The sequence below is a fragment of the Argentina silus genome, assembly GCF_951799395.1.
Source record: "Argentina silus genome assembly, chromosome: 7".
Lineage (NCBI taxonomy): Eukaryota > Metazoa > Chordata > Actinopteri > Argentiniformes > Argentinidae > Argentina > Argentina silus.
The window spans coordinates 5,718,728-5,744,163 of record NC_139661.1 but is presented as its reverse complement, the minus strand read 5'-3'; the positions used below and the strand labels follow the sequence as shown (position 1 = coordinate 5,744,163).

Genomic DNA, 25,436 nt, shown 5'->3' with positions numbered 1-25,436 from the left:
TAGGATACAGTGTTTTTATTTTCTAGGTTACATGTCATGGTAGCGAGGCAAAATAATAAATTGCTATTGTTTTTTTTGTTTTTTTTAAATGGCAGTCAGTCTTTAACATCAGCAAATAAATGCTTTGTTCAAGTCAACTCCTTCACATGGCATAGCAAGATTAAAAGATCAATCAATTGAAACCATTTCTATGGCCTGGTTTTCCAGCTACTGATGCTAACAGAAACTCCAAAAACACAACCAAAAAGACATGAACTTGTTTTTTTTGTTTTGTTTTAGCTCATAAGTGAAATTCACAATTAAAGGTTCTACTAATCAAAACATACAAAGGACACAGTTCAATTCATGGAAACAACTCTTAAAACAAGATTAATATTCAATAGAAACATAACATTAATTTTACAATAAAAAAACATTTGCACAAAACATCAAAATAAAGAAACAAGGCAAAAAGGGGGGAGGGGGTAAAGCAAAAAATATAAATTTCAGTCTTCATCTTTTTGATACAGAATCACAATCACAAAGCTGCGGCAAAGTAACTTATTGTAAAATCACGTAACCATGAGAGTAAAGAGAAGAACGTGATTCAACGTGCTTATTTTTCATCATTTCTTAAGAATATACTGCAATCACAACTGATCCCCAACTAAACAAAGCTGCACATCAAATCTTGGAATTGAAGACTATTAAGAAAGGCACGAAAACACCAGACATGTTGCACATGGACTCTGCAGAAGCTCATCTTCCAAGGTTTTTGTGGTAGGTTTTCTGGCACGGTGCCCCCTCCCTCCCCACCTTCCTGGCTGCCCTTTAGTCGCCATCTACAGGTAAGTTAAGGCCCTGCAGGCACCTGATCCTGGGCTAACTTATGTCCGATGATGGCATTATAAGCAATATAAAAGCAAGTGCATAAAACCTTTGTCAAAATAGGATGTCAACTGACTTACTCCACGTGAAGTTTTCTCTGAGCATCTCAAGCAATGATCAAGTAGTCCAAGCACTAACTAATGAGTTGCCATTAAGCTAAACATACATCCATCGGGGCCAGTTAGTTTGCTTTGTTCATTTTTATGTTTTCCTTTTCACTCCCATAATAAATGATCTATAGTACATGTTTCCAGGGGATGCTGCAGTACACAGGTATGTCTGGTTAGTTGTATGAACAAGATAACCACTTTAGACATTGAAAACAGCTATGGCCACTGATGAACAAATCAACGAGGACTACTGAGATTGCAGCAGTAAGAAGCTGGCAGATATGGGAGTTGCAAACATATTGTGATGCAAACAGTGCCTCGCTTCTTTTGTTTGGGAAAAGTGCTGAAAAAACGCACAGACATTTTGTCACTTTTCGCTTTCTCATTAATCCAACTGTTGATCCCTTTGAGGGGTATACACATACACACTGTTACAGTATAAACCTCCATACAATTGAAACAGTTCCAGTGGACTGAATCTATAAATGTCTATAATTAAGTAAATATTCAACTCAGGCTCAGCAAAGTTGTCCATATAAACTGCTGAAGCACGCATGTATATGCTATGAGATTTTGGCTTCAATTTGAGACAAAATGTAGTTTATAAGACCAAGAATATTTTATCTTGTATAGGTGTGTTGAGGTTTAAAAAAAGTTGATCTGGCAAAAATGACCATATTCCTGCATAACCATTAAGTGCGTATCTCAATTGGTTCAATAATTTTTCTGGACCAATGGTCATGCATAAAAAGGAGCAAATTGTGTTTCTTGAGGCAATGAGATATCTTTCTTCTCCTAACGCAACAGTATGACAAGAGGTTTTAGCATGCAACAGAAACCTGTCTTGAAATCTCTGATCAAAAGAAGAGAAAACAAAACTGAAAAGACAAAAGCACACGCAAAAAACCCCAAAGCAAACCAAAAACATAGATTATAAGCACCCTCTGATTGAGAAGTGAGAGACCACTAAGGTAGAATAAGAAGAGCCCAGGCTTCCCAGGTGGAAGGCCCAGCTGAGTGGCACTTACATAGTCTTTGTATACAGAGCTTTTAACAGTCATGCAAAGGGCACAGTCTTATTGTTACAAGGCAAAAGACAGACCGACAGAGACAGAAAAATAGATAGATACCACAGAGGAAGAAAAGGAGGCACTGCACTTTTTTTTTTTTTCAGACATAACAAGGTTTCACGGTAATCAACTCATTAATGTCCCTAGATGGTGATATTCATTTGATAACAAACGTTATTTTGTGTCGTTTCTTACCACTGAGGAGAAACTGATGGGGAAGTCACCCGTATCGTAGAGGACTGACGTTTTCAATTTGGCAGGGAGTGGGCCACTGACTGACCTCAAAAACAAAACTCTCCCACTTACTAAAGTTCCCCACTATGTTAAATGATAATGAACATATCCTTTCCTGCCATCCCATTCATCAATTGATAAATAGTTCAATATGTCAATCCATCCATTTATCTTACCCTTCATTCCTCCATCAATTACCACATGTTAACAATCAGCTGTGATGGTGGACATACTCATGAGAGAGCCCTCATGTTGCGTCTGAGGCATTTGTGAGTGTGTGTGTGTGTGTGCGTGTGCGTGTGTGTGTATGTGTGTGTTAAGGTTTTGAAAAAGCCCACAAAAGGCTTCTTGATAGAACAGAGCTCTAACAGTGTTTATGCTTATGAAAAACCGTTGGAGGGCATTCTTCCCTGTGTAGTCCGTGAATGATTGTGTGCATTCATTGCATAAATGAGTTGATTTAATTGCGGGGTCTTCCAGAGTTCACACCTGATCATGATCATGTCCCTGATCATAGCTTGGCTTAAGTTAGAGAATAAAACGAGCTATAAAGATAATTCACATAAGCCGTTCACTCCAAAACAATCGTCTACCGTTGCTTACGCAGGGTAGGAATAATGATAACCATAACAACAATTGCACTAAAAACACAACAGCAAAATCTATCACTGTTATTTGACTTGAGAGACAAAGGTCTGATTGAACAGGAATCGCCAGAGCCAAAGCCTTTGAGACACAAAAACCTTTTGTTTATCTTGGCTTAAAACACACAAGCACCTCCACACTTATAAGCCAACATGTGACTCCTTCACCCCATAGGCATAAAGGGGGGAAGGTGACATATATATAGAAGAGCACGCGCGCCCGAGAGAGACAGAGAGACAGAGAGACAGAGAGAGAGAGAGAGAGAGAGAGAGAGAGAGAGATTGATTCCTGACGCCATTCCTGAGCAATGTGGACTGACGGGAGAGCCAGGGAATACAGGCGATGCGCCAAAGACAGAGAAAACCACAGCAACACAGTGGAGGCAGAGAACAGCAGTGGCGGAGCAGAGGCGAGTCCAGAGAACAATCTGGGGGAGAGAGGAAAGCACCGTGAAAGACCATCAACAGGGAAAGAAAGATCACGAACAGTTTTAATTTAATTGCTCTTAGTAGTCTATTACTTGTTCCATTTGTATAATAAAAGCTGCTCAACTCCATATTTAAACAATATGCTGGAAAAGGTTGATGTTTCAGCATATCCAGGACATTGGACCAATACAGCTCTTCAGGAAGATGTATCTGCTTCTATAAAAACATTAGAAGCACTGCTAAATCAATGTTGCTCTTGCTAAAGGTAAGTTTAATCCCAAAGAAAGCGTCCAGTTTCATTGTTTACATGTATCCATTCCAGGAAACTGTACATTTCATTACATTCCAGCGATAAGTTGGGCCCCTAGAGTTGGCGGCAGATTCATCTCTAAGCAAAGGATGACTGTGGCCGAACCACTTCAAAGTAAATTCCAACTAAGTCAGAGAGTTCATTTTAGTTGATTTGGCCATGCAATTTAGAAATAAGATGTTAATGAACCATATGACTATAAGGTGTCAAATAGTGAACTTTCCCTTTAAATGACCATGGATTTACCTGTGTGGGAGGTTAGGATCTGAAGGCTTGTTGGAAGCGTGCAGTTTCTTGAAAGATCAGATCTTTCAGTGTCTCTTTGGGTAGATCATCCAGCTCCATGTCAAACTTGAACGGAGCCTCAGCTACAGGCTACAGGATCATCGAGAGAGGGCATTTTAATGTCAGCACACCTGAATTCAGTTCATTGAAATGTTCAATTTAATAACCACAGATCATAACATTCAACATAGATCATTTGTGAGAGAAATCAAAACATTAACTCAAACGAAGAGGAAAAACTTGGAAAACGTAACGTTTTGCACATGCATTGTTACACAGAGAAGTCATGCGACACAAGGAGACCTTCAGAATGGGAATGTGTTGAGTTTTAGACACAGGCTCTTTGATGAGACTCTAACCCTGTGGAATGGACCATAACATTTCCACTGGTGGAGGACTCACCTCATCTGTAGGGTCGTAATACTGTTCCAGGTAGGGGTGAGCCAGGGCCTCCTCCACCTCAATCCTCTTGTGGGGGTTGAAGGTCAACATCTTATCCAATAGGTCCAGCGCTGAAACACAAACATGGACAGGAGGTGGTGTTAGGATTGTGAGGAGTGAGAGGGGTGACTACTTAAGATTAAGATAAGTGCTGACTGACAAAAGAATCATCCCTAGTAGCCAAGACCTGACTAATTGCTGCTTTGAGATGACATCTACAACTAGACTAGCTGACAATGTTAAAGATTTTTAAACAGATTTTTAGAAATGTCAGTACATTTATTAAAATTGAAATACAGAAATACATCATGTACAAAAGTATTCAGACCCTTTGCTATGACACTCTCAAAATGAGTTAAAATGCAAAAATGCCATCAACAAATCACTCAATAAGTTGAATTGAGTCCATCTTAATGCAAGGATAGTTCATGTAATTTTGAAATTAATATCTTTGTTTTTATAGGGTCTCTGATTTGCATAGGAATCAATTACACACTGTGTATTTGATTAACATGCATTAAATGCATTAACACGCATCCTGTGACTGAATCAGGCATGCATGATCTGATAACAGTCAGATTTGGCCAGTTCGCATCTAAACCTTGCATGAAAATGTGGTTAACGACCTCTGTGTCCAGATTGCATTTACAATCTGCGATTCGGCTACAATGCGACCTTGTCCACCTTTCGCAGTGTGTCTTTTTTCCATTGACACCTGACTTTTCCTGTGGACACAAATCAGGATACGGACAGTATCTGGATACAGGATGCATTTTAATACAAGGTGTAAGTGGGGTCGAAGTGACAAAAGTTCAACATCCCTTTAAGGATTATTCATAGTCATCAGCACACGGCATGTTTTATTAGTTTCTCCTGAAGACCTGCAGCTTCAGATAACTTTGCATAAAACTTGTGGAAGAAAATAAAAGGACAGTGACAACTTCTTTGTTTAAGGAATCATTTACTTGTATCAGGCAGCAGAGCAAGTCCATACTCTGGGTCCAGCAGTGTGGTCTGAACCAAGAACTGAGTTTTACATCAGCTCTTGTAGTGTCTTAGACTTTGATACTGAAGTAGTATACAGAGCATTAACATCTTCATGCCATATCAACCTGTATGTTGTTTGGTTTGATAGTTCTTGTCACACTTAACTTGATCGCTCACCATCACAGGATGTTGTGAAAACCAGTTCCAAATGGTTGGCCTGATTAGCATGTCTCCTAACAGTCTAAATCTTACACTTCCCACCTAACAGTGAGAAAATTAAGAGTTGACCTCTCACCTTTGGGGTCAGCGTTGGGGAAGAGGCGGTTCCAGGGCACTTTGCAGCGCAGTGGGAGGGACAACAGGTAGTTCCTGGCCTTGATGTTGATGATACAGTTCAGGTCCTCCTGGGAAGGGGAACCCAGGATACCTGAGACAGACAGACAGACAGTCAGAGAGAGAGAGAGGGAGGGAGGGAGAACACAGAATGCGTGTGTGTGTGTGTGTGTGTGTATGTGAGAGAGAGAGAGAAAAGACAAGAGTTTGTGTGAGAGAGTGAGTGAATGTTTTACAATCGTGTTTAAACATTGATCTCTAATTCATCAATTCTAAAACGTGTATACCATCAGCAACAGTAGTATCTGAACATACAATTACAATTTCTAATAACGGCAATGACAGGTACAGTGTAACTTCTACTCGAATATGCACTACGTACCACTATGTACACTTTGAAACACATTGGCAGGAGCAGACCAGTATGTGTCAAGTGGCTGTTTCGAGGTTTCATCATATCAGTAATATCTCTGACTCAACATCTGACTGACAGGATACAGTTGCGGGTAAGTCAGCACTTTAAGTTTGATTAACATCGATGGAGGAGATATGGTTTAGAAGAGTTGTGATATATTGACCCTTTATGGTGGGAAATCGCTAAACATTTAGCATCAAAGTTGAAATATGTCGCTTTCCCCCATTGAAGATGTCACTAAATAACCATGCTCAATCATTACATATGATGCATCGGCAGTTTGTTACAGTGCGTGCACCTGCCAAGACCCTGTCCTTCTGTTTGAATTTGCTTTTCCAGAATGTTTGGGATGTTTCTGGGCATCTACTGTACCACTTGCCGTGGGCATGTAACCTGCAACTTGCATATTGGCTACCTGCTGGCTGAGATGCAAGCAGGCATTTGTCAGTGCTGGAAGCCAACCAAAGCAACTGAAGCTTTGGGTGAAAAAAAATGTTTTCTGATGATTTTTCAGAGTAAATGTCCTGTTTGACATTACAGTCTTGTTTTGTTTGGGGAACGAGGGGATTCGTTTGTAAGTTTGGGTTTAGCGGAGAGAAGTTCACACAGTCAAAAGCAGATTTAAGACAGGAAGCCGCTGGCTGTCAAAGAGACCAGTATCTGATCTGATCAACCGGTAAAGTTCTCACCACAATGTGAGAAGCGTCAATGAGATAGCAACGTGTTTTCGGTAAGTTTTCCAATGCATGTGTTTACGATTGTTGCAGCAAAAGACAACAGTCATCAGCTTGAATATCTTGCATGCGTATTGGGGGTCCAACTTAGGCAAGAGGGAAGGGGTAAGGTACTACAGTATGTATATTCTAGGGACTCGGTTCAATTTACAAATCAGTATCCTCATTTGTAAATAAATAATTAAACAGTTTCAAATGTTGCATGTAAAATTGTGAATGGTGATTTACCCAGAATGTGATTGAGCTGATCCAGATAGTGTTTCCCAGGGAAGATGGGTCTGTTGGAGAGCATCTCAGCCAGGATGCAGCCTACTGACCAGATGTCAATGGACTTGGTGTAACCCTGACAGTGACAGAGACAGTGACAGTGAGAGAGAGAATTAACATGACAGAAACATCATTTTGTTTTAATTTATTTTTTCTTTCCATTTGTATCTCTGCTTTGGCAATCTCTGCTTTTTAGCTCTGCTTTGGAGGGGTGGGAGGCTTGGAGGGCGGGGAGAGTCTCAGTCAGTGGAAACGCACACCAAATACGCACAAAAGATCAATCAGATTTCAATGGAACCCACCCACCCACAAACCCACACACACACCCCTAAGAGACATCAGAAGACAGAAACTCATACAGTAAAGCACATGCGCGCGACACGCACGCAGGCACGCACGCACGCAGTAACAGATTGGATATCAATGAGCTTGATATGGCCTTGAAAGCAAAGACCCGTTGTTGCTATGGTGACAATAGCCCAGCGGATGGATGCGAGAATGCAGCCTGTGACTCACCCACCCCTTTATGTCCTATGCTATCTGGCAGCTTCCCTCATGTGCCTGATAGGGCCCGCTCAGACAGGATTTTCTTGTCAGACAAAAGCTGATTTTGTCAGTTTTGTCAAATCTATTTGTTTTCCTATGGGGTGGTCATATTGACAGATGACTGACAACCAGCCACAATTTGTTTGTCCGAATTTACATATGTGAAAAGTTGGTAGATAAACATACACAACGCAAACACATTTTTGTGCATTTCATCCATCTCTGTCTGAATGCCTGTACTGTTAGAATACAAATCCTTAAACCACAACCCATTGGGAATACCAAATCAAAGATTGCTGTAGTCAGCAAATAGTAGTGAAAAATAGGAACAACTGGCACTAGGTGTTTGTTTAGATGGGCAGAATAAATGTAGCTCACCAAAACACCAGAGTGTGTGAATACCTATTCCCTGATTGGCTTCATAGTTGGGTTAGACATCCATACAGTATGTCTAACCTAACTACTGTCAACCAGTATGTCTAACCTAACTATTGTAAACCAACTGACCACATATGACCACCATTGTATGTCTAACCAAACCATTAAAAACAAACTAGTGCCAACCAACAGACCTTAGTGTTGCAGCTTTATAAATAAAATGCAACCACTGTTTCCTATGTGAAGCAATGAGTCTGACACATAAAACATATCCAGAAGCTTCTTTGTTTAACTGTTTACTTGAAAAGTAAAAGCAATACAAAGAAATATAATTTACACAGTCAAAAACTGTGTTGCTCCATAGATTCCTTCTTGCCTGCTAAGTAAATCAATGATGTCATGGCTATACAAATTGTACAAATAGATAGAAATATTATCTTAGATTTTAACATGAAATGTTATGTACATACACAATATGTACATACACAATAATATTAACTTAGAAAATGTTTTTTTTCTGAACTTTTTTGAGCTCTTACATTTATAAAACAGTATTGTTTCACCTAACCATTAAAAAACAAGCTACTGCGTCCTATCAGTTTTCACATAAAACAATGATGCATCTGTCCAGGTTTGATCAGTGTTATTATCTGTACAGTACATGTGCAATCAATTAAATGTTTTCCTGTTGTCAGCTACTCCTTCAAGTAGGAATATAATTAGATAGGTTTAAATGATACACTTTGTTATATCGAAATTCAAGTGTCAATAACATAAACAAAAGACACTTGTAAAAGAGCAATGTTTTATCCACAAAATTAGCAGTTGATACATTTGCCCTGTTGTAACCTCCCTAGTTGTGTGACAGCACCCAGTGAGTTGACAAATAAACATCCGCCTAATTGCTGTTGCCAGGACATAAATCCCTAAAGACTTTGAGTTCCCATGATTCACGATGCTAAGTAAAAGCGCCGTCTCTGGGGGTCGTGATTACTCTGTCCCCGGGAGAAAATCAGCTTAGCATCGATTGGGCCGTCCGTGTGGCCAATCGTGGTGTGGTACTGTTCGTGACTCAAGCTTGTCCTGGCAGTGACCGTGCATTTGTTTGGTCGGTAAATTTATCCTGTGTTGTCATGGTCGTACGCCAATATCCCCAAAAGGACTTGGTCAAAATACGTGCAATTATTACACAAAGAGGTTTGCTCTCTTTCGATCTCTCTCTCCTTCTTTCTCTCTCCCACACACACACACACACACACACTATGCACTAAATCAAATATGAACATAGTATACATGACAATTTATGTACTGTCCGCCGGACTCCTGCATTTTAACGTTAGCCTACCAAAACCATGGCTTTCATTGACGATGGCGACACTATTTCAACTCCAGGCTTGAGGACTCAAAGCCTTCAAACAATCAAAGATTTTCAACAAAAACAGAAATAGAACGACTACTATTGTGGTGCTTTGGCATACTGGGTGGTGAGTTTGAGTTGAGCTTTTGGGCATTGACAGCATTAGGCACTGACACCGTTGGGCACTGACCTTGGAGTTAAGCATGATTTCAGGCGCCCGATACCAGCGTGTGGCCACATACTCCGTGAGGAAGCCAGTGTGATCGTGGTCGGGGTCCGCCACACGAGCAAGACCAAAGTCACAGATCTGTGGACAGAGAATGAGGAGAATTAGAGAACAGGGTCCACACTCACCCAACGGGGGTTAATTGGGTTAATTGTTTCATAACTTTGTTAAGATTATCTGATATTTATCATAATATTGTTTACATGGTCACAGTGACAGTTTAAATCATGATGATTGAGGTGATATTATGGTGATATTAGTTAATATCGCCCAACCCTACATTGACATTAATGGGCAACATCGCTAGCATACTTTACTAATAGTGCAGGGTTTTTCCTGCATAGAGAATCAGAGAATCTTTGGGAGGCCCGCCTTAATGTTTTTTCAGCCTGCCAAGGAAAATGGCTCAAATTTAGCTAAAAAATATATTTAAAAATGCTCCCTATTTACTCACGTAAAGACACATTTGCATGCAATGTGGTTATACAACCAGGAGGGCGTGATTGGCAGTAGAGTGCGTAGTTGGAGTGTATTTGCTCCGTAGTATTAGAAAGAACTGAAGAAGATACCTTGACAAACACTCTAGCAAACGGTAAGACACAACTGTGGTGGGTATTGAGGGGATACATTCAGAGTTGCAGTAGATAATATAAACACTATGAATCTGTGGTATGAATCTCCCGTTCTACCACATCCCAAAGGTGTTCTATTGGATTCAGATCCGGTGACTGGGAAGGCCACTGAAGAACACTGAACTCATTGTCATGTTCATGAAACCAGTTTGTGATGACTTTTGCTCTGTGACATGGTGCATTATAGCTGGAAGTAGCCTTTAGAAGATGTGTAAATTGTGGCCATGAAGGGATGCACATGGTCAGCAACAATACTCAAATAGGCTATGGCATTCCAGCGATGATCGATTATTAACGGGCCCAAAGTGTGCCAAGAAATTAGTGTATGTTAAATGCAATTACAATTATTTTGAATGTGGCACCATTAAATCACTGTAGTCAGCAGCAAGTTAGAGCTAAGCAGCAGGAAACGCACAGGCTCTGGAGGACCGACAGAACCAGAGAGAGGTAGCAGAGGAACAGCAGTCTGAGGCTGAGTCTTAGCCAAATGAGGGACGGTGGTGAGCTAGCCGGATAGCATCCTACTCTATACACTCCTATGGACAGAGAGTTGGAGACTTTGTTAGGTATTGAAATAAAAATGACGCTGATGAAAAGCAACAGTTGTAATAAAGTCCTTCTTTCACTCACTCTGATGCAAGTCAACTTCCAACTCAGGATTTAGTCAAAGTTAGCTCACTGTCTCTCTTTACTTGCTATTAAATTACTTTGCAAGATAAATTTGGCGAGCTTGATGCCCGTCAAAGGGGACAACCACTCGATGAACCATCAGAGTCCGTGAAAGAAGGATTTTATTACAAACTGTGTCTTGGCGGGGGTCATTTTTATTTTGATACATGACAAAGCTTCCGACTCTATCTGTCCATAGGAAAGAGGATAGTATAGAGGAGGATGCTATCTGGCTAGAGGTGAGCATGAGGGTTGGAATATGAATGCATGTATTGATATTCTGATTAATCAACATCAATGTTGATTTATTTTTCTTTAATCAACTAGCTGGGAAGCATAGGCCAGCTGACTACTTTTTGTATACAGTTCGGCTGGGATAGGTTATAATTCAGGTTATTAGTCATTCTTTTACAGAGATGTAAAACCAGCTTCCAGGAGGACCACCTTGTTATTGTGTTTTGAGTGTATACGAGCCAACTTCATGTCAATCAAATTGTCCTTGATTCAGGTCCAGCATCCACTTCAAGCCACCAGAATTGACCATTTAACAGCTGTCTCCTAAAAAAATCTTCACGGGACGCATGCCCCCGGACCCCCCTAGCAGCCGTGACTCCGCTCCCATGCTCCACCCCCCATCTAAGCCCTTTTTTGAGCCAGGAAAACATCATTACCCTGTAACGACGTAAAGAAATTCATAAAGTTCATGGCAATTATTATCACCTTGAGATCACAGGTGGTGTTGAGCAGCAGGTTGGAGGGCTTGAGATCTCGGTGCAGCACATTGGCTGAGTGGATGTACTTGAGGCCTCGCAGGATCTGGTACAGGAAGTAGCAGATGTGATCGTTGCTCAGGTGCTGGGTCTTCAGGAGCTTATACAGGTCTGTCTCCATAAGATCCTGGACAATGTAGCTAGACAGCCAGCAGTTAAAGCCTCATTTTGTCAAAAGCCGGGTGTAAAGTCCCCCTTCATACAGTATGTGGGGAGTTACTCTTTGTTTTAGGTCAGCCGGTTCAACTGTTATGCTGATTGGCTAATGGTGAGGGATATCATATGAAAGTAACCAACACACCTTGTAAACGAGAGGACTTGATATATTCATGAGTTGTGATGAATCTCTAGTCTTTCCTTGGTTCTTTGTGTCCTCTCTCCTCACCTACTTTTCTAAATGCATTGGAGGAGGAGGTTAGAGGGGAGATGCCTTGGTTTTTCTCCTCCAATGCATTTTGAGTAGGAGGGAAGAGGACGCAAAGAATCAAGGAAAGACTTTTGAAATTCAGCCTTGGTCATCCTCAATGTAAAAGGAAGGAGTTGCATCCTGTCTATTTTTGAATATTCCTCTCTCTCAGATTATCAATGTTCCTTTTCTGGCCCGAAGCATAGCTCAAACTCATGGAAGTGAGTTCTGCTTTAGCAACATTTACACATACACGCATCATGCCAATAAAGCCACTGAATTGAATTGATGAATCTGAATGAAAATTGGCAAGCTGTAGTGTTGTAACTGCACAAGAGAGGGTGTGTGGGGGTCAGGTAAACAGAAGACTGTCATGAAGGAAAGGATACACATCTTTCATCTGGTCGATGGTTGGTGTGCGGATGATGTCGTTGATGCCGATGATGTTCTCATGTTTGAAGCGCAGCAGGATTTTGATCTCCCTCAGGGTGCGCTGGCAGTACGTCTGGTGCTCAAATGGGCTGATCTTCTTGATGGCCACGCGTACCTTGTTGTCCCGGTTATAGGCAGAGCTGACAACACCAAACAAGAGACAAAATTAGTTGAGAGTCAATCACGGTTCAAACCAGAGATGAGATGAGGACTCTTAGCCTGTTGTATCGCGTGCACGCACGCACGCACGCACACACACACATACATACAAACAAAGAATATGTTGCTGCAGTGGAAGAGACAGAATTGCAGGGAAAAGCAGGCCAGTCTTCTGCAAGGGCGATTATGAGTGACCTTCTCTCACACTCTAATCCACTCCTCCCAGCCCTACAGAGAAGTGTGTGGGAGGAGAGAGAGAGCTCTCACTGTGCAGATTCAGGACCAGTTTGGATATTCTAGCTCACAATGGCAGAGGTTAGGAGTGCTTGGGTCAGGGCAGTTCCTGAACCTGATATGTAACTCACCCACACAAACAAGGGGGTAAGTGTGTGGTCAATCAATGAGGGTACATTACAATCCACAGTAATGAATTAAGGCGCACTGAGCACTACCACATTATGAAACTGACCTGACTTTTTCTAATGAACAATATAACACCTCAATAGCACATACCAAACCAGTAATAGATTTAAGGTGAATAAATTCCACAACATAGGCGACTTTACACTTTTGCTCACCAGAATACACAAAAGTCAGTCAGTGTATCTATCCCTTTCTGTAAATGTCATGGTCACCACCAGTATAGTACTAAATAGAGTTGCCATTAATAGTCTGACATAATTATCAGAGGCTTCTCAAGCACTGCCCATACGCAACAATGTTGTATCGTTCGTGGTCTGACCCCACGATTGATTTCAATTAATTTAAGTTTGTGTTGATTAAATAAAAATGTGATATTCTTAAAGAGGTGATTAGTGATGCAATGTGCAACCTCAAAAACAGACCCAGTGGTAGCTAAGCTGAAGAAGGGTAGATTTGACTTTCCCTCCCTTTCCAGTTCCCCTCTTACCAAGAGAGATAAAGCATTCAAACACATCCTTATGTAACAGAAGCCTCAGGCAGTCACAGCACAAACACGGTAGGAGGAGAGAAAATAGGAACTACTGTTGCAATCATGCCATCTCACCCCATTTGTTTTGCACTGCACTCTCACTTGAAGAGGATGTTTTGTAATTACGTGGGCTGCGTACTTGTCTTGAAGACGACCTCTCATTCACAGGGGGGTGTTGACAAGCAATTCTGTGCCAAGCAGACCAGGAGGTAGTTATCAAGCATAAGTGGTGTCTGTTTGCTAAATGGATAACAAACTGACTGTACAACTCAAGCCCACTGTATGAGGGGGAGAACTAAACAGCAGTACTGAGCTCCTGAAAAATGATCTGTTATCCAAAGCGACTTAAATGGTTTTCATTCCAAACTGAATTGTACTATGCTGGCTCAGATATTTTCTATTTACATTGCATTTCCGGCATGGCTTTGCTCCTGAAAGGAGAACTAAACTTGCCCAATAACATATCTGGTGTGAGCTGTTATAAGTTATATGTCAAAAGAAAGCAAATGCAGACTGGTGCTATGCTTACTGAAAGGAGCATGGTTTAGGAGAGAATGATATCAAAGACACATGGCCTATGCAAGCGTGGTAATAAAAATCACAAATTCCTGTATATTTATATATTACAACACTGAATGGCATTGATGGGGCAAAATGACACATGGGGCATCCATTCAACTCACTCTTGTTTTTAATTCTGAGGGGGAAATAACCCAGCCAGAAAGCACTGGTCGGGCCGCTGGTGGCAACAGAGTGGCTCACCAGCCAATACTGTCTTACATTTATTATTCAAAATGTTTGGCCTTAAATTGTCTTAAAGACGTCCTCCGGAGGGCAAACATTTTTTTGTTTGTCACGTGGTATACCTGCCGAAATAAACTTGTCAGGTAACTCGACATTCTAATGAATACGCAAAACAGTGGGCGACAACGACCCCCTATCCCTGGTCACTGGTCAGACTGAGATGATCCTATCTTCAACAGTGGCCTTTGTAAAATGTATTCCATCAATCAGAGGGGAGGATCAGCCTCAGGCAGAGAGAGAGAGTGTACGTTGGAGGAGTTGTGTAGCACAAAGGGAGGCGGCTCCCGCCTCTGTTCATTCATGGTTCCAGCCAAGCTTGCATGTTTTACAGCGCGCTCTGCAGTGGTCACGTTGGGTCAGGGCGATTTGATCATTGTCAGGTTGATTGGGCATCCTTTAGTAGCAGGTGTGTGACGCGTGCAGACCTCGAGTGGAATCACACTCTTGCGGAAGTAACTTTCTCGGTCAGAGGCACACACCACCGGCTTCTGCTCTCTGTCCCTCAGCAACATTGTTCATTTGTTAGCTAGCTAGCTAGTTAATTAGTTATTAGTTAGTTAGCTAGCCACCTTGATCACAAGTAACAGCAAATAAGGCCTGAAAGTGTTAAAATGGCTATGGCAACAGTTCACCAGCTACCATAGCGAGGTGAAAATTCAATGAGAAATGGTTAAAGAACGGTGTGATTGGTTGAAGCCAGTGAGGGGAGGGAGGAGTCTGTCAAAAGGTATGGCATCTGAGGTTGCTCCCTGGAACACTGACATAACATGAGACAGGCAGACTACTGTTGTCATTGTGCTTGTTGAAATTTGAATATCATTTACATTTCAGTGTTAGTATGCAAAGCTGCCTCTGTTGCATGTAAATAAACAGATATGGACAAAATGTCCCAAAACAAAATGTCCCTCAACTGTCAATTGATAGTTTCAACTCTGAAAATGTATATTTTCAATTATATTTTATATATTATATTTACTTTTTTGAGCTGTTGGCCCATTGTAAAGCCGACAGCTTTTGTTGATAGAGGCCACTACAAGCTTGCTAGCTAGGAATCAACTGACAATACGGGAAGGGCAAGAGAGGCACAACTCAAATATTACCAGACGTCTCTGCACATTTCCAATACTGTGAGTGATTGTCTGGGACTGGGTAGGGGGCCAAAAGTGCTTGGCGTCTCCTCACCTTGCGAATGTTGTGGGGGCTTTGGCTATGCCAATTAGCCTTAGTCACGCTCCAAGCTGCAATATATCTCACCATATATGCAGTGGATGCAATTATCACCTACCTAGGTAATGGCTGCCATTTAGTGACTTTTGTTTTTGGTCGTTGACTTGCTACTGATGGAACTCTACTTGTTGAATTGCACTCAAGTAAGTTGAAGTCATTTTGAGCTGAATCTGTTCTGTTCCAATCTGCATTCCCAGTTCCTCTGCCTCATGACTGCTTTATGAGCATGCTCAGTGCCCAGAAAGAGAGAGAGGGGGGGGGGCTGTTTCCATGGAAACGGACTACAAGGCTTTACATATATTGCAGCCAGTGTGGTTGGTTATACAACAGGCTGTTGCCATGCCGATGTGAAAGGGGCGGGGGGGGGGGAAAGGGGGTGAGAGGGAAAAAGCTAACTATGCCACTAAAGGCACAATCTGAGATTTGTGCTGCTGTTCAATGGTCATTTCAATTCAAGATATATACCCATTGATTTTAGAAAAATATAATTTATAAATTGTTTGGTAAAACTAAATAAGAATAATAATATTACATTTTATTTGTATAGCACTTTTCTATAACTCAAATACACTTTAGGTCAGGGAAAATAGAGAACAAGAAAATAATAAACACAAATAAACAAAGAAGGAGCAAGATAAAATAAAATATGAAAAGCTATTTTAAAAAGGTAGTGTTAAGGGAGTGTGGGAGAGTGGGAGCATCCCTAAGTTCCCTGGGGACAGCTTTTCAGAGGCGAGGAGCCACTATACAGAAGGCCCCTTCCCCGCAGGCTTTGAGCCTTGCTCTGGAAGTGGAGACCATTAGGTTGGCCTTGGCAGACCTGAGGCTGTGGCAGGAGGCTGGGTTGTGGGTTTGGAGCAGTGAGGCGAGGTAGGCTGGGGCCAGGCGGGAGGGTATGAAGGCTTTGTAGGTGGTGAGGAGGAGTGTGAAGTGCATTCTGTGCTTGATGGGTAGCCAGTGGAGTTGTTGGAGGAGAGGGGTAATGCCAGAGTTTCCTAGGCTGGTCTCCATGCGTTTGATGAGGATGGTGTGGTTGAAGGTGTCAAACACTGCACTGAGGTCAAGGAGGATGAGGATGTTGATGGCACCAGAGTCAGAGGAAAGTAGCAGGTCATTTGTGACTTGATAGGGGCTGTTTCAGCGTTTCTGTGCTCGGAAACCGGATGGAAATGGCTCATACAGGCTATTGTTGTCCAGGTGGATTTTGAGTTGTGTGGCAACAGTGCGCTCCAGTATTTTGGACAGGAATGGAAGATTAGAGATGGGTCTGTAGTTGTTGGGGATATTTGGGTCCAGTCCAGGTCGGATGAGACATGAGCAGTGGCAAGGGAGGTGTTGACACTGTGCACAATGAGGGGGCAGACGGTGGGAATGCAGACCTTGACTAGGGTGGAGGGGACCGGGTCGAGGGCATTAGTGGAGGAATTCACGCCTGAGACTAACTTTATGATAGCAGAGTTTATTTCTGTTAAGTTGGTGAAGGAATTGTTGGTTAGTGTCTGGCTCAGGTACAGTGGTTTGGGTGGTGAATGAGGCCAGTTGGTTGTAGACTTCTTCAACTTTGACGTGGAAGAATGAGAGAAGGCGTTGCATTTGTCCGCAGTGAATGAGTGAGAGGTTGAGACTGGTTGGAGGAGTTTGTTGATGGGAGTTTTTTGAAAATGTAAGGTTGTTTGTTCATAGTTTGTAAATAATGTCTGTCAACAAACAATAGCCTATGTAGTATTTAAATATGTAAAGCTATAATTTCAATATCAGGACTGTAAGTCCTTGTATCCAGAGCTCTGTCTAAGAATTTTAGAGTGGTCACATCTCCCTAGCCAGATCTCTCAACTCATCTCATACCAAAACAGGTGGCAGGCCAGCCATTTGTCTATTACAGTAGCTCCACCGTGGATGACATGTTCACCATCTCATGAAATGTCATGTAGTCTAATAATACCTACATATCCAAGCAATCATTACATATCTGACATAAGTTCTCACTTGACAGAGCAATTGAGCAGTTGAGGCTTGACACAAAAACCTAAATACAGTGCTGCTACTGCCTTGGCTTCAGATTTTTTGTAGCTATGAACATCAGACATACTGTATGGCTTGCTGATTAAAAAATGTGTCCTAATCGTATCCTCCCAATTCAAGCAGCTCCTGAATTGGGGTGAAGCCTAATAAAGCCCTCAAACGGGTTGAGCTGGACCTTCAAAAGAGGACCTGTGTGTGTGCAGCAGGGTTGTGAGCGTATGTGGTGGGTTTTTTTCCCTCTTTCCTCCCACAGATATCAGGCCGATAGTGAGGGTTCTTTTCTACCTCAAGAGACATGATGTACAGGAACATTGGGATTGCTGCCATGTAACCGAGAGCTCTCAAAGGCTTCAATGCTCAGAGCCTGAAGCTTTGCTGAATATAGAATGCAGCCATGCCACAATGTTTTCTCATACAGCCTAAGAGAACTTAATCTCTTATGGTCTCCAGTATGTGAAGGCATGCAGCGTAGTTAAGCAACAGAATCACTACAGCAATTAGCTCGGTGATATGGACAAGAAATCCACTATAATAATCTAAACAATAATCTCAATGACAACATGCTGGACAATGCGAGGAGGGTTATAGGGCTTTTGAGTAGTGTTATGAATAAACCAGGGCCATGGACACGGATTGCATTTCTAGGTAAATCTCAACTGGTTAATTTCCTGCTTTAGGCCTACACACTGAATCTCTCACGTCCACAGGGACTCTTGATCACTCACGTTATCACATCCCACGTTATCACATCCTAACTGTACTGAGGGGGAGTTCAGTTGTCCTCCAAATAACACAGAATGGTGTGGACTACATAGCTCTGGGTGGGGGGGGGGGGGGGGGGGATCAGGGATTGTTCTTTCATCCTGTTTGACTATTGTTGCAGAGTTTGCTGTGCAAACATCCATGACCTGACGAAGATCCCAGCGGGATCAAAACCTTTTCTGTTTGTGTGTCTACAATAAATCACTGGGGAACATTACAGTTATGGGCATTACTTTTTTCATTTTAGAAAAACTGACGTTGCAGTTGATGTTGTCTGTTGGTTGTATCGTTGTATATCCGTCATGTGGTTCATAGGAGCCAGTCCAGGTGAGGACAGGCATGGGGAGGGAGATGCCTCCACAGGTACAGAGGGACAGACTGCCTCTCAGGCAGGTTAACACACACACTCTCTATATCATTGTAGCTGAGACTGAAAGAGACTCGAACACTACTTGGATGTTCCACTCTAGTTACATTGCATAGTGTTCTAACACTAGTATTTGAAGTGGTACACCACCCCAGACAGTTTTTACATGCATTGATCGTATATATAAATTCTCAATTTCTGTCTCAATTTATGTCTGACTATTTCAAAAAAGTCCACAACACTCAAACTCAACTCTGAAATACTTTGTCAACAGTAATATATAATGTAAAGCCCGACAGATATCGGAACACCAATATTATCGACCGATATTGGCCTTTTACAGAAATATATGTATCGGCACATATTCCCCTGATAATGCACAGATACAACACCAAAGATGCGTGTCAGCCTCACATTCCGAAATTATAGACAATTAGTTTAATTGTTTTTTTCCAGAGCAAAATATATACATATATGGATATTTATGAATTAATGAACTTGTTTATTGGCGTTTGCTGTTACTGGAGTGCCTACTGAAGTGGCTGAATTTAGAAAAGTAACGTTAGGTCTTTGCAGTCAATTAACACAGTTGCTAACTAAAAGGATGTTGACTGAACAAGATCGGCATAAGGAGTCACATTCTAGCTAACTTGTCACAAGCAGCTTGGTGTGTAGTATCAGCATGGCTGCATGACACAGGTTTGTTTACTCAAGAAGGGAGCGTTATTTACCACTTTGATAAAGTTTGTCTTGGAGAGAGGGAGGGCTGGAATAAACCATTACTGGAAATTACAGTGGTTGGCAACCAGCAAGTCCAGGGGGTAATTTAACAGTTTTTTTTAAAGAATGCTTTTCACTGTGCAATTTTGTATGTTTTTGTAAATGACATACATTGTAACTGAGTATAACAAAAATTCTGTGGATAAAAATTCTTTGTCACAACAAGTTAGATTGAACAGCAAACCACTGATATCAATATGCAGTGCACTGAACACAAATTCTCATTTGGCATAGGAACTTTTAACATAAATAAATGTTGCTCTATTTATCAATGGAGATCATTTCAGGTCATTATTGAGATATATATTTTTGCCTAACCAGCATTAAGAGCATCTTTTTGCCATTGTCTGTAAAAAAAAAATATATATACATATCTGCAGATCAGTTATCTGCAATTTTTGGGGAACAAGTTAAAAAGTAATTCATGAACTGCAGAATTCTGAAGGAAAGGACGTTCAATTAATTGAAGTGGAATTGGCAATGGGCCTGCCTACATGTCTGCCAACATAAGGCAGACATATACCTGAACACAGATCATTTAGAAAGAAATATGGGAACTAAATGGCCATCGGGTAGTTTTTAGTGTCCTTACCCTCTCTGTACCAACCACTACTACTCACACATACAGTACTCAGCTCCAGACTCTACAACACAGCAGGGCTCCACGCTGCATTCCAGACTCCTTACATCACCACAGGACACACATATACACATATACACACACACACACACACACACACACACACACACACACACACACACACACACACACACACACACACACACACACACACACACACAGGGTTTATGAGGGTGCAGAATTGGGCCCATTGTTGATATAAGTCCATGTGAAAAAGAGGATTTCTGGGTTGGCTACCTACACACCAAAACCAACAGTTGCCCACTTTTTTCCTGTCCAAAATTTGCAGTGGGGGAAAAGGTATTTTTTCATGTGCCTGCACAGAGCATCAGAACAGCTATTGAATGATTAGGGAAAGGGAGGTGTAGTGTTTGCATAGTGAGCTGAGAGGCTGGTAAGGGCAGGCTGGAAAAGTCAGGAGAATGCCAAGTGGAGACATGTTGCTCCAGCAGCTCCATGTAAAAAGACCATGAGGACCAAAATGTGAAATTCATCAGAGCATATCAAACTGGGTATCAAATGAAAGCTAAGAGTCTATATTCAAAGGCTTTGACTTCTGGTCAAACATATGGAAAAGCGTCAAAGAAAACATCTACCAGAAAAAGTATTTAAAAAGGTGTTTAGAAAAACATCAAACCTCATTAATGTTACATTTTAGACCCCAGTCAACTAATATCAACACTTAATGTTTTTAGGAAATGGTTTGGCTTCTGTAAGTTTAAGAATCATTGCCCAGTCTATGGGTCATTCTTTTACCAAAAACCCACATCTCCCTCATGAGGAGTGAGGATAATGAAAGTTAATGAAGTATTGGTATTACCGAATACTTGTAGTGTTTTTACTGATATTGATTTACAGTGCCCTCCATAAGTATTGGAAAGAGAAAGCATTTTGTCTTCTTTTAGCTCTATACTCCTTGGATTTGAAATCAAAACAATTACTATGAGGTTAAAATAAAGATTCTCATCTTTAATTCAGTTTTCTTTTTTCAGATTGGTTTCACCATTAAGAAATTCCAACCCTTTTTATACATAGTCCCCCAGTAGTATTGGAAAATTGGCATGACATGTGTTTCTGGTTAGTCAGGTGTGTTCCATCACATAATTCGTGCAGGCATAAGAGAGTTGTCTAGTATTGATCCTAGCCTTTACGTTTTCCTTTGGAATGGGTTCCATTTAGGACTCTTTTCACAGAGGGCTCTACATGGAATCCTAAAGGGTTCTACATGGAACTTAAAAGGGGAATAAAGTAGTAGTTACGAACAACTGCATCAAAATCCTCATCTCATGCTCCAAATGGAGATTTCATTGTTGTTGAGTAGTGGTGAAAGCAAAGCCAGCAATCACACAAATATGTAGCGCAAATAACTGCCATTGAGAATAATGACATATGTTGCACACTTCTACAAAAAACACTCCATCATTAAAGAGCGCACTGACACAGTGTGGTGAATGAGAGACCACTGACAACGATAATTAATGAAGTTGCTTAACCATCTCCCATAACTACAGTGAAATATATAGTTGTATGGTCATACAATATAGCTTTTCACCACATTGAGATGACAGATGAGATGTTACAGAAGACATATTATTTTAGTGCAGCCCCAGCTTTTGAAATGTTAGTGAATAACTACACTTTCTCATAAATAGCCTAGATGGATTTGTAAACAGCATGAGGTTCTTCTATATCAGGGTAGAAGCAAAACATTTAGGATGTCACTTGGACATATTCGGCAAAAATGTCATGCTAATGCTGACTGCAATGATATTTTTCATTTTGAATACAGGAAATGACAGTTGGTGTTACTGAGAAGGACTGGAACAGCAAAACTAGCCAGCTAGAATTCATTGGTTGAGTTACTTTTAAAGCCATCTTTACACTGGTGGTCCACCATAAAAAGCCATCACAGTGCCGCTCTAATTATAAAAACATTATATTTCTGCAATTTAAGACAGCATAACATCTTTCCACACAAAAACTAACTGCGGGAAACAATGCATCTCTCGCACACACTCTGATGTAGGAAGCTGATGTTGCCAGTGGTTGAGATTGCAGTGGTTGAGGATTTGTTCTTCAAAAGGTAAACAAAAAAAGAGTCACAATACAAATTCTGGTACAAGGGGTTGAGGTGCTTCAGAGATGCCTTTTTTAGGACACCTTTTCATCTTTCCACAGAATTATATGATGGTACATGATGGTCTCTGTATATTATGTATATTACTGAGATGCCCAGAATCAGCTTCTTCAATAGTATGCTTGTAGGCTCCAACATGGAAGTGGTGGCAGACAGTAGGCAAGCGTGGACTTCATGAGTTTCATAAAATGTGAAATTCAAGTGTATGTGCAGGTATATTACTGCAACGTATGGTAAACAGGTAAAACGCATAATAGCTGTTACTTTATCAAGGAATAAAGCATGGCTTTGAATGTCTCTCGGCCAATCACAATGCTTGATCAAACCATTATAATTACTATTTTACCCTAGTGGGAGGCGTGCATGTTGAATGTGGGTGGAACACTCAGTTCTGCATTGTTTCAAAAAAACGTTAGCTTAAAGGGTGCTTAAAGCCAAGGAGAAAATCTATATTACAATACAATACCAGCACTCACTTTGTTTCAACTACTCACTATTTTAACTACATCATCATGTTACATCCCGAAATTATACATTTCTGTAGGGGACCCATCTAATCATTCTGATACCGTCATTCTATTACCAGATGTAAATCCACTTCACTTACTGTAGTTCAACACCCCACTCTTTCTGCAGACATATTTGAAACTTAATTTGGAGCAAATATTTTTTTCAGTTGAAATTGTTAAAAGTAGTCCTTGTGCATAGAGTTTGTTAAACTTTGCTATCAAGGGTTTTTGTTTGGCATACGTTTGAAAGTGAAAAATCTTGTCATTTTGTTACCGTGGAATTGCCCATTAGCAACCCACACTTGCCTATAGTAGACCACTCAGCCAGTCTGGCTATGAATAAGACATAGCAGTCCAACAATCGAAGGAATTAGAGACTTAAAAAATTAAATAGTGGACATACAATTCAGAGAGGCATACTAGTGTGTTACAAGTTGGATTGGCATGTTTGTAAGTTGTTTACTACAGTATATTAAGAGAACTAGGCTAAATATCCAAATGCGATCTTGGGAAATAGACCACAGCCGAGGTACTTAGGTGATATCATGTTCGTTTGTATTTTGAGTAAACTACCCCTTGTAAAATGTATGACTTTGTGGATTTTTGTATACTGAATGTCATCCATAATGGATTAAATAGATTGCATTCAGTATACAAAAATATCAAGTTGTGTTTCATGGCTACTTGGCTTGTGTCTTGTGAGGGGGAGTGCAAGAAGTGATCTCTAATTTCCATCAACAAAATCGGTGGCAATGTCCTGTATAGGCTATACATGTGCTTGCATTGCCCTGTTGTGCACAACCAGAGATGTTATTTCACAACCTTGCTTCAGCAACCGCACCCACGCAAAGAGTGTGTCAGTGCCACACACTCACTCTCACTATCACCAAGCAGTCACTATATATTTGAACAAGACAGCTATACTATGCTATTTTGTAGTAGTTTGACTTACGAAAGGTAGCCCAACATCTGGAGCCATGTTAATACTTTTATTTTTGCATGGTTTCTAGGCCTAATTGTTATTGGTACACAATAATTGTTACTGAAACAATTGAATGGAGTATAATTTTTCCAGTCACCAGGCAGTAGACATAATTCACTCAATTGACATCAGGGTAACATAGCCTACTCTACTGCACATGATTCAGTGAGAAACGATAGAGCAACAAACAAATATGATCAACACACAGGAATATCAGTCAAATCTATCCATCATAACCCAATAAGGACTTACAGCATTGTTTATGTTTTTGTTGTTATCGGAGATTTTGTAAACTGCTGTATATGTATGCTGTATAAGCGGTATATGCTGCTCTTATGGAATGTAATTAATTGAGTATAACATTTTCCCTATTGTTTACATTTGTTGCTGACCCTGCATACCGAAATCAGTAATGGCTATAAGGACTTGACCCAGGCTGAGCTGGCCTAGCATAACAGGTGAAAACTAACATCAGTAAACATAAAAAGTTGTAGGAAAAAACAAAAATCACTGAGTCAAATGGACGTTGTTTTTGCCAAATATAATATTTGCGCGTGGACTACGTTGAAATGCATACACTGTCTACTCAAATTCCCAAAAGATCAACAAGTATCCACGTAATGTTAACAAGTGCCTTAACTGTGAACTACATGGCAGACGTCAAATCACCAGCCAAACAATTTCGGGTTACAATGTAACAGTGCCGGAGACGTAACCAACGTCAACCTTCTGCAGCAGTGACCATATTCCAACACTATAGTGATTACTTACCACACCATTCCATAAGCGCCCTCTCCAATATATGAAAGGTTGCTGTAACGAGGCCCAACGTCGAAGGCCTGTCCGCGGACCAACTCAGCACCCGAACCGGGGTTGGGGCCGCAGCCAGCAGTGGCAGATACCGCAGCTGTCGCCATTGTGAAAACTCCACAACGATAAAGACAATTACGAATAGGCAGACACCACACTTACACCACGTTATAAAATAATGTAAGGCTTTCTTAATTTAAATGACGCCTTCAATTATGGCTAAAGCGGTCAGGGAAAGCGAGTGGGCGATACGAAAATTACTTCCAGTTTCCTCGCCCCTGTGTATAAACTGGCCACAATGACTGCAATATTCTACAGCAAAAGCAAGTAGTAGGCTACTGCAGGAAGCTCCGTTCTGGCAGCAGCCCGAAATTATGCTGGCAGCAATAACTCTTCCGGTTGCCTTCAAAATAAAATGTCATATGCAACCACAAACTAATGGGAATTGCAAGTCAGTATTTGAGTGATTCTACTGCAGTGATAGTGCAAACATTTTGGGGAAAGACTACTTTGAAACATATTTTTCTTCCTATCTTCCTATCTATCTTTCTTTCTCATTATAGCATTAAAACTCACATTTAGTTGAGACGCTTTGTGGGCCTATTGCTGACACTTGGACTAAAGTTTATAGATAATATTTTATTCAATATATGCTTACATGTAGGCAATTGTACATATTATACATTAAACATATTTGTTTATTTGATTAGATTAGATCCGTCAAGCTGTTATTTTTTCTTTCA

General features: G+C 41.0%; 1 protein-coding gene across 3 annotated transcripts; it reads right to left on the bottom strand.

Moving 5' to 3' along the window:
* Positions 1-24,968, bottom strand: mapk1 (mitogen-activated protein kinase 1). 3 transcript variants are annotated; one of them, XM_083672631.1, is made up of 9 exons: positions 24,655-24,968; positions 12,500-12,682; positions 11,655-11,844; positions 9,598-9,714; positions 7,088-7,202; positions 5,673-5,804; positions 4,352-4,461; positions 3,911-4,039; positions 1-3,570 (listed from the first exon to the last, which is right to left on the bottom strand). In XM_083672631.1, exons 1-8 carry the CDS (start codon positions 24,798-24,800, stop codon positions 3,923-3,925), a joined length of 1,110 nt encoding a protein of 369 aa, XP_083528757.1. In that variant the 5' UTR covers positions 24,801-24,968; the 3' UTR covers positions 1-3,570; positions 3,911-3,922. The 3 variants fall into 3 exon arrangements, with proteins under 3 accessions (XP_083528757.1, XP_083528758.1, XP_083528756.1); XM_083672632.1 differs by having other exon boundaries at positions 1-3,567; XM_083672630.1 differs by having other exon boundaries at positions 1-3,353.
* Between the last annotated feature and the right edge of the window lie 468 nt (positions 24,969-25,436).

Bases quoted from the DNA above. Each gene is read 5' to 3' on its own strand.
- mapk1 (XM_083672631.1), bottom strand. From the start codon at position 24,800: ATGGCGACAGCTGCGGTATCTGCCACTGCTGGCTGCGGCCCCAACCCC. The intron at 12,683-24,654 runs GTAAGTAATCAC...TGGTGTTGTCAG, and splicing joins GGCGCTTATGGAATGGTGTG to CTCTGCCTATAACCGGGACA. The intron at 4,462-5,672 runs GTGAGAGGTCAA...TTTGTGTTTCAG, and splicing joins CCCCAACGCTGACCCCAAAG to CGCTGGACCTATTGGATAAG.